General features: G+C 38.1%; 1 protein-coding gene across 1 annotated transcript; it reads right to left on the bottom strand.

Annotated features, from left to right (window-relative positions):
- Positions 1–718: 718 nt before the first annotated feature.
- On the bottom strand, positions 719–5,632 carry IFNG (interferon gamma). Its single transcript, XM_089526818.1, has 4 exons — positions 5,513–5,632; positions 3,825–3,899; positions 2,669–2,857; positions 719–868 (listed from the first exon to the last, which is right to left on the bottom strand). Exons 1-4 carry the CDS (start codon positions 5,630–5,632, stop codon positions 719–721), a joined length of 534 nt encoding a protein of 177 aa, XP_089382944.1.
- Between the last annotated feature and the right edge of the window lie 3,941 nt (positions 5,633–9,573).

Below are 9,573 nucleotides of genomic sequence, written 5' to 3'. Positions count from 1 at the left end.
ACACACAGAGAGGAAATGGCACAATCTTGTTCTGTGTTTCATGACACAGGATGGTTGTGCAGAACATTATCTGAAGTGACTATGGAAGCCTATGCAGGCAGGAGCTCCATTTGTCCCATCAGTCCCATTGGATAGGGATGAGTGACTTCAGTAGAATATAATAATAATAATAATAATAATAATAATAATAATAATAATAAATCTTCTATAAATAGATGCTGTTTTTATTTTATTTTTATTTAGCAGATTTATATCCTGCTCTAAGGGATTTAAAGCTGCTTGAATCATTTATAAATAAACACCTGCTTGAACAATATCCTAAGCAGAACCCCCTGTTCCAAAAGCATCACAAATGATATTTATCTATCATGCAATGAACTCTTGTTGCAGGAAGGAAGGAACGACACACTAGCACTTTTGAGAAATAGCAAAATAGTTGTCTTAATTTAAAATGTATTTGCATTCACACAAAAAAAAGACCAGCTAAAATCTGGACAGAATCTAACTGATTCAGTTAAAAAAAAATATCAGAAAATAAATAAGAATTCAATAAAATTATTTTTTAGAAATCACCACGAATTATAAATACTTCAATTCAGTTGATTTAAATACTTTAAATTATTCTTCAAGACTGACTGTTATAAATAATTATTTTAAACTGATAAATATGAATAAATACATTTATATATTAAAAGATGTTCCCCGTAGAGAAACAGTGTTATCCTATGAAGATTGGTATGTGTCTCTTCTGGTTTCCGGGATTTTGTCGTCTTCTCCTCCGTTTTCTTTTGTTCTCTTCTATCTTCACCTGTTGTAGGACCGAATACATTTCCGATGCAGCCTTGCGCTGGATTTTATAATCACTCATCTATTCCAAAAGACAAATAATGAAGATTTTTTTTAAAATGTAGGAAATTATGCATACTTAATGTGGTCTGTGCATACATATGGAACAACAATAAAACCCAACAGGCTTGAAAAAATGGCATTCCATAACCAAATACATATTTCCTGACATAACTACATCTCAGTTAAATAAAAAAGGACTTATGGTGACATTTGTAATCCTTATTGCTGTTGTTTTGTGCCTTTATTTCTGACTTATGGTGACCCTAAATTGAACCTATCACAGGGTTATCTTGGCAAGTTTCTTCAGAGAGGATTTACCATTGCCATCTTATGAGGCTGACAGAGTGTGACTTGTCCAAGATCACTCAGTGGGTTTACATGGCTGCGCCAGGATTCAAACCCTGGCCTCCAGAGTATATTCCAATGTTCAAACCAATATACATGCTAGCTGATTCTCACCCTGGTGTAAATCACCAATAGGAGTCTATCTAGCCTATTTACCCTATGAAGAAATGCATTTCTGCCAGCGTGTGTATGTGCTTGCTTCAAACTTATATAGACAAAGGAGCTCCATGTATACATTATAAATCAGAATCTATGAGCATGTAGTGTAGATTCACACATATGCACACAACCTAAATCCACCATTCATTTCAGCCAAAGCATCTAGCATCAGGACAATTATGGGTCACTGATGACAGTGCGTGCACACACACACGCACAGAGGATGGAAACTGAAATGTGCAAGAAATGAACTTGATTGACTTTTTGCATGAGAACTTCTTTTTTCACTGCCCTTACATGGTTAACTCCTGTCAGTTCCCATGACATATGTATGTAAAGCCAGTAGGGAGATGCCTCCTTTCTCTTTAATAACTGCGTAGAATTTCAACAGGTGTTGCTTGCTACCTAGCTGTGTGATAAGAAACGTTTGCTTAAATTCCCTCTTCTACACAGCCATTAAAAGGACAGGAGTTATCTGCACTTTTTACTCTGGCAACATTAAAACCCAGGGATGGGAAACCTGTGGCCTGCTATTCAGAAACACCCTGCAGAGAGAAGGTCCCTCTCCAGGCAGTCAGCTAGCTTCCTTGTGGTTCTCATCTTTGACCACAGTAATCAGTGATTAAAGAGAAAAGAAATCACTCCTCCTTTATTCTTCTTCGGGGCAAATGAAGGCTTTTTAAAGCCTAACTGAAGCATAAGACGTCTTTTAGAGAAAATGGTCCTAGAGAAGGAAGGTCTAATTCTCTCCAATATTCCCAACACCAAGACCTGTGAAAAGCCTGTCTCACCACCACCATCTTGGAATGAGCCTTTAAAAAAAAACTTCCACAAACACTAATGAAGGCCTTTGTGAAGCCTCACTACAACAGTGGTGGTGTTTCCACTGCTGGTAAGGTAAAAGTTAACCCTCTTCACCCAATACTATGACACGCCTAAAAATTTGATCCTCTGCCACTGCAATGAGGTTTTTAAAATGGCGCCTTTAACAAAAATCTGACAACATGCATGTATTTGTCTGAGCAAGAGAGAGAGAGAGAGAACAGAGTACTGTGCCCACTCACTTTGAGGTACAGTATAGATTTATTCATTTTTAGTCATCACATCATCCATCCCAACATAATTGCCCAGAAACAATTTGGTCCATATTTCCCTACTCCTAGTATAACCCATCAGCACATCCTTCCAAAGCCATAAGCTCAGCCACATTTCTCTTACACAGATAAACACACACATGCAAACTTCCTGATCTGAAGGAAGGAAGGAAGGAAGGAAGGAAGGAAGGAAGGAAGGAAGGAAATTATTTGAATATTACCGGAAGCTTTGCCAACTGAATTAGATCACTTGCTCTCTTCAAGCTGTCACTGTAGTCTATTTTGTAGACTTCCAGAGCTTCTTTTAAATCCACCACATGTTTTGGAGTGTTAGTTGAATTAGTTAAATTATTCAGCATTTCCAAGTACTTAGAAATAATCTGTGCAATTAATATTCTTCTGTCACTGGCCTGCCAAGAAAGGGGGGGAGGGGGGGGCAGGAAAATTCATTAGTGCCATTTATTTAATAACTTAAATGTGAACAATTCAAATCAAAAGCTTCCAGATTATTTTCTCTGACTAGGGAAGTCCTTTGATAATCATACAACCATCAATAATATTAGCGTAATCATGTCTTGAAGTAGTCGCTGGGTGAAAAACCAAAACAATGCCTTATGAAACTAGAATAGTATTTTATGACTTTCTTCAGACATGTTCATGTAATCAGGTAAGTCAAACTGAGAGAGTTCGGCCTTTCAAATTTAGTTTTATTTGTCTCGTGAAGAAAGTAGACATAAACGCTGTTTCTACAATGAGAATACATGTCCTTGACTGTAGATTTAATCTGTAACAGTCAATTCATAATGACTGACAATTTAATTTCTTCAAGGTAGAGTTATACAAAATTTGTCCACATTTCAAAAAAAGTTTTCCGAGTCATTTTGTTGCCTGAGGCAGAGCAACCAGCTATGTCTCCTTTTCTCCACTCATAGTAAAGATACATAGTTGTTATTTGTCTTCAAACCAACTCAATCATTGGATTTTCTTGGCAACATTTGTTCAGAAGAGGTTTGCCATTGTTACCCTTGTCTAAGACAGTGTGACTTGCCCAAGTCACCCAGTGGGTTTCTGTTTCTGAGTGGGGATTCAAAACCTTGTCTCCCGGGGTTGTTCAACTTCAACACTCAAACCACTACATTATGCTGGTTCTCAAAGACACATAGTATCCAAGCCCCACAAATTTGTTTGGCAGTGGATTCAGGAAATGCTATTTGCTTCTCATTCCCACCATCAATAAAAATGCAGTAATTAATCAGTAATTGTGTTCTGCCATTTCATAACACCAAACATTCACTGCATGAGGGAACTGCCTCACTCCAAGAGGTTTGGCTCTGACCCTCTTCCCTCTCCACTGAAAAAACAAATGAAGGAAATTACCTGTGACCATAGGTTGCTTATCAGCATATTTGTGAAAACAGCTTCACCTTTAGCAACATCAGACATATTGGCCTTCTGCAATACAAAATACAAACATTTCAGTCTTAGTAGAAAAAAGGTTGCGGCTCAATTTCAGTTTTTTCTGACCTTCAGAGCGGACTTTTCTAAAAAAACAAGCCTCATCTCTGGTATTGATAAAATAAATGAGCATGAGAAATTTTGACTTGAATATTAGTTTTAAAGTCTTTGTCAATGTTCCAGATGTAAGGAAAACATCAAACTGACTAGTCTCTGTTACTTGCAAATAGGTTCGGGCACCACCCACATTTAATTACAGGCTGTTTTAAAAGCTGCAATGGTGTTTAGTTTCAATGCATCTCTTCTGCATACACTTGTGGAATCAGTTTAGAAAATGAAACAGGCACTTGAACACTGTGGATATTCAATTAGGCTCTTTTATTTATAGTCTCAGCCTGTTGCTTTACTCATTGTAATCACACCCAAGTATAAGAGTAGCTACAACACAAGGAAGTTGCCTACACAGCTCTTCTCAAGGCAGACTAGCAGTAGCTTTTTTTTTTGTCAAAGGACAGGGCAAGCGTGAAGTCAACTGCCGATTACTGAAAAAGGCTCATCACCAATTGGGGCTTCTGCCATATCAACGTTCAGATGCAGTCTAGCATTTCACACTTATAAGTCAACATGACTTTACAAGTTCAATTATCCCTCGGCCATTATAGCATGGAGTTTCCTGACTGCAGACCAGCCAGTGGCAAAGGATGTTTTGGTTAACATCCAGAGCCAACTCTTAGTAATGTCCAAAGCTGCAGTAGGGTACTATATATATTTGTGGGGAATGACACTAGTGCATTATCAAGCTCAGCATATGGCAGCAGTGATGGCTCCTGGCTTCTATGTCTGCAGGAGTGGTAAAACTGCTCTGAGGTTTAGCACGAACTTTAACTAACTAAGGTGCTGGATCATAACACCCCCCCCCCCCCCAAATAGGCTCAGGATCTTGGATAGCCTCTTGAAAGTCTGGACTCAAACCTAGAGCAAATTTACACACTCATATATACACAGCAGCCACCAGTGCATGAAAGACTAGCATCAATTCTACAACTATGCTTCATACACAAAAACAATATTTCTTTGGCACCTTTTACTCAAAACAAATTTAAAAAATGAAGAATTATTTGACTTGTCACAATGAAAGGATGCTATTCATTAACAGAGAACAGTGATATGAAAAAAGCATTAAACAAGCTGTTTAGATCTTGCGCTAGATGTGGAAAAAGTATAAGAGAATGTCTCAGAACAACCAAGCAACCAGCTCTGTTCATATGCCTCCAGTCAATCAGTTACCTTGGTACAAAAATCATAAAAGAAAGCATGCATAGATTCGCAAAGTTTGTTTTCAATCCTGTCAGGTGTGTGGAAACAAACAATGTTATATTTCTAGCTGATAGAGACTACTAAATTGTCGTACGAAATGGGAGGACATTTCAAAAGAAGTCAAAGTAAGTGCTGTACAATCCAGTCCAAATTTACCTAACTACATAAAAAAGAATAATTTTGAATTACAAGTCTGTGCCTATGACACATTAGATCACCTAGCCAGCATTAGCAAGCTAGTCTTAAGGTTTTCAAATGAAGAAAATAAGAAACTATTACGAAGGTGTACTTACAAAGTCTGCCTCCAACTGTCTAATCGATTTTTGGATAGTTTCAAAAGTTGAGCTGGTGAGGACACGTCCATGCCAACAACTAACAGCCAGAAGGATGAACATACAAATTTTCCAGGCCATTTCTCTCAACACAAGTAAGAATGCCCTTTCACTATAGATTCGGATATTGGACCAACATAAATGTTCTAACTTGATCGTCTATTGTAACCTGCAACTGTGATCTTAGCTTCTCTAGGGTGGTGGTATTTATACCCGGTCACCCAAAAATTTTCACGAATCAGAATTGCACAGTTTTCACACATTCCTTGAGATGGTGGTAGATAAGAGATTTTATTAATAGGTTTGGTTTGTGGGATCTCTGCACCTAAAGTTTCCTTTAAGTGGCTGGGTTCTCCACATGATGAAAGCAGTGCTACGTGTCCAACGTCCAACTCTGTCTGGTTCCCTAGAAAGCATGGCCACACCAACAAGAAGATACGGGGGGGGGGGGGATTCCACACTTACCCCACCCAATTTTAGAGGAAATCTCTATACAATGGTGTGAAATTGCTTTTGAACGTTTTGGTGGAAGAGCAAGAAACAAGACAGGAAATATAGGTTTGAGGTACAATCTTGTCAAGCACATTTGTTAGTGACTCAGATATGTTCTGCAAACCATCAGAAAGCAAAGAGGCCACTGCGTGTGGTTACTGGGTCAGTTTGACAGACATGACAGTCATGTTGTCTTTGAAATTAAAACAGTGCTCTTTAACTTTAAGACAAAGAGACCCAGCAATGTAATGCTATTACTTTTTCATATATAATCAGCCTTTTTTAAAATGTAATTTATGGTGACATGTCTCCATACAACTTTCATAGTGGTTACTGAACTGATAACGCTTGAAATTAAAGGACTAAATCCAACATTAGTCTCAGTGCAATTTAATTGTGACTAGCAAGTTCCAGTCATTTCAATAGGTTTATTAGAATATGATTTAGCTTCGGTACTGGAATCATGTGGCCGTCCAGATATTGTTGGACTGTTGGTCCCAGTACATTGGCTAAACAGCATAGCCATTGGTAAACAATGCTGGGAGTTTCAGTACAATGATATCTGAGCAATAACAGGATTGCTACCCTGCTTTAATCTGGTTTTAATTTGTCTTCCTTTGACTTCTTCAATTGTTTAATATTTTTAGCCTTCTGAAATAATTTTTAATGTTTATGTTGTCCTACACTGTTCATTATATGTTGTTGTATATCATCTTGATATCTTTGATTAGATCTTGGATTAATTAATTACCTATATACTCAACTATAAGTCAACCTCATGTATAAATCAAGAGCAGGTTTTGGAGCCCAAATTATGGATTTTGATTTGACCTGTGGATAAGTCAAGGGGAAAACTTAGTGGCATGTAACAAAAAATCCAAAGGATGAAACAAAGGAAAACAATGCCAAAAACTTACAAAATTCTAGCAGGCATAACTGTTTGTGTTCATACTAAAGGCTGAATGGATGAGAAACTAGAGGAAGGTCAGTGCTTCCAGGACAGATTGCTTTGCATCAGTGAAATATTATGCTCCACAATATCTTATGTGACTAGGACTGGATAAAATATAAGATGTCTTGAAGTGTACCATGCATACAGAGAGAGAGAGAGAGAGAGAGATTCAAATCGTGGATGGTTGAATCCATGGATAAGGATATATTCTCCATCGCCACATATGGATGTGAGATCTGGATAGTGAAGAAAGCAGCTAAAAAAAAATCAACCCATTGGAGATGCAGTGTTAAGAGAAGAGTACTGAGGATACCATGGATGACCAAAAAGACAAACAAATAGGCCTTGAACAGATAAACCCTGAACTCTCCCTGGAAGTCAGGATGACTAAATTGAGACTGCTGTACTTTGGCCACATCATGAGAAGGCATGATTTGTTAGAAAATACAATGATGTTGAGAAAGGTAGAGAGCAGTAGAAAAAGAAGATGACCACACACTAAATGGTTACAATCGATCAGGGTGTCCACCCTCCAACTTGCCAGTGGTCACTATGGTCTGATCTATTTCAAACAACTTAAACTGTATAGGACTATATATATGTGATGCTTTTAAAACTTTTGAGAGTTTGTTTTCTAATTGTAAAATTTTGTAGGGTTTTAGCCACACTTTATTGTTCTGTTTTTTTGCATAATTCCTTAATAAAATCTTTTTTAAAAAGAAATGAAAGATTGAGTTTTCCTGTAACCATGTGATCTATACAAATTATTTTGGTGTGATTTGGTCTTGAATCAACAAGGCTCATCAGCATTATAAAAGATTTGCTCCTAGGAAAGATGTAAACTGCTAGAAATAGTATTGTATAGTGAACAGGCCAACAAGGTAACTTGAATTTTGGAGTCTTCTTGGGAGTGTTGCTATACGGATTATCACGATGAGAGCCTGCACATCAAGATTTACCATTACATATATAATCATGTTTGAGTAAATGTCAGGAGAGTATGAGTAAGTGTGGGGAAGATATTGGGCAAGATAAAGACATTTAAAAGGAGGATAGATAATGAAGTAAAGAAGTAAAGAATATATTGATGAAGAAGGAAGGAAGGGGTAGTGATGGAGATTTATAAGTGTAGGTCTTTGAGACAGAAGAAGAAAGAAGTAAAGACAGAGGTAGAAACAATGAGTTCGAGTGTGATGGTAAAGCAAGTATAAAGTAGGTAGGTATAGGTATAGGTATGTATGGTTGTATCTGCATATGTATGCATCTGTATACATGTATTCTCTGAAGATGCCAGCAACAGATGCTGGCAAATCATCAGGAATAAACTCTTATAGAACATGGCCACATAGCCCGAAAAACCCACAAAAAACTATGTATGCCAGCCATGAAAGCCTTTGCCTTTACATGTATTTATGTTTTTACACTTAATAAATTTTTGTTTAGAAAAAAGATGTACTGTTACAGCACTGTTTGTGACTAGGAAGTGATTGTTAACATTTCTGAGTATATTGAGGATTTCTCAAGAAGCAGTCCACAACCTCTTTCTTCAGTGCAGCTGAGGCCTTCCTTCAAGGCACCCCCACTCACAACAAGGCATCATTATTTCCATAGCCCAAGCAATCAGTCCTTTTGTCTTGGTATAACTAGCCAAAGTGGGCCAAGTTAAGAATAGAGGTGGTTGATAGAATCTCTCCAAGCACTTTGACAACAGAAGGAGGCAGTCCTAAAGTGTCACAGATTCAAAAATAATTACCAACAATCCGAATCATGCTCGAAAATAAATTTGCTATCAAAAAACCCAGCAAGAGCTTTTGCTTTTGTTGCTGTCAAAGAGCTGCTTGAAAACTGTGCACTTCTATTTATTTTTGAAAAACTGCTTCTGATTTTTGGTGTAAATTTATTAAGAGCCAATTTCTATTTATTCTATTGATCAACTGATTTGCAACAAAAATGGGAAAGATGTAGCCTGTGAGATGCACGATATCCTCCCCCCACCCCAATTTGGCAGCTACTACCAACATTGAATCAGGTTGTGTAACAAAGCTAAGTGCTTCTCCAAATTTTTCCTCTAAAACAATATGCTCAGGGAATGCCCACATTGTTTTAAAAGAGGATCATGCTTTCAGTAATAGGTTTTCATGGCCAAGTCTAGTACATCTCCAGTCCAATGCTCAAACCACTACACCATTCTGCCTCTCTAATTGGGGGGGGGGGTTCCCTTAAGGGATCTGGGGAGTACAGACATATGGGGTTAGGCCTAGCTTAAAGGCCAAGAAACAGTCTCACTCCCAGGTGGCAGGGGACCACACAGAGGTGACACACCCATGTGATTCCAACTGTCATTCCTTGGAGAAGTCTCTCCTGCAGGCATGCATTGTGTGGGATGCAATTATCAGGTGACATACAGGTTGTCTGATACCTGGAGCTGTCCCTCATACCATACCAACACTTCTTTGTTGTGGTCGATAAAGATGTGGCCATTTTCTCTCCAGTCATGGTACCATGTATCTGTTTTAGGGGCTCACCCCCTGCCTCTGGAGTATCATCTAGGTGCTAGGCCTGCAGACAGATGCAATGG

Source organism: Sceloporus occidentalis, unplaced genomic scaffold, assembly GCF_023333645.1.
Source record: "Sceloporus occidentalis isolate IW3139 unplaced genomic scaffold, rSceOcc1.0.p SCAF_5, whole genome shotgun sequence".
NCBI classification, from domain to species: domain Eukaryota; kingdom Metazoa; phylum Chordata; class Lepidosauria; order Squamata; family Phrynosomatidae; genus Sceloporus; species Sceloporus occidentalis.
This window is presented reverse-complemented; position numbering and strand designations above follow the sequence as displayed.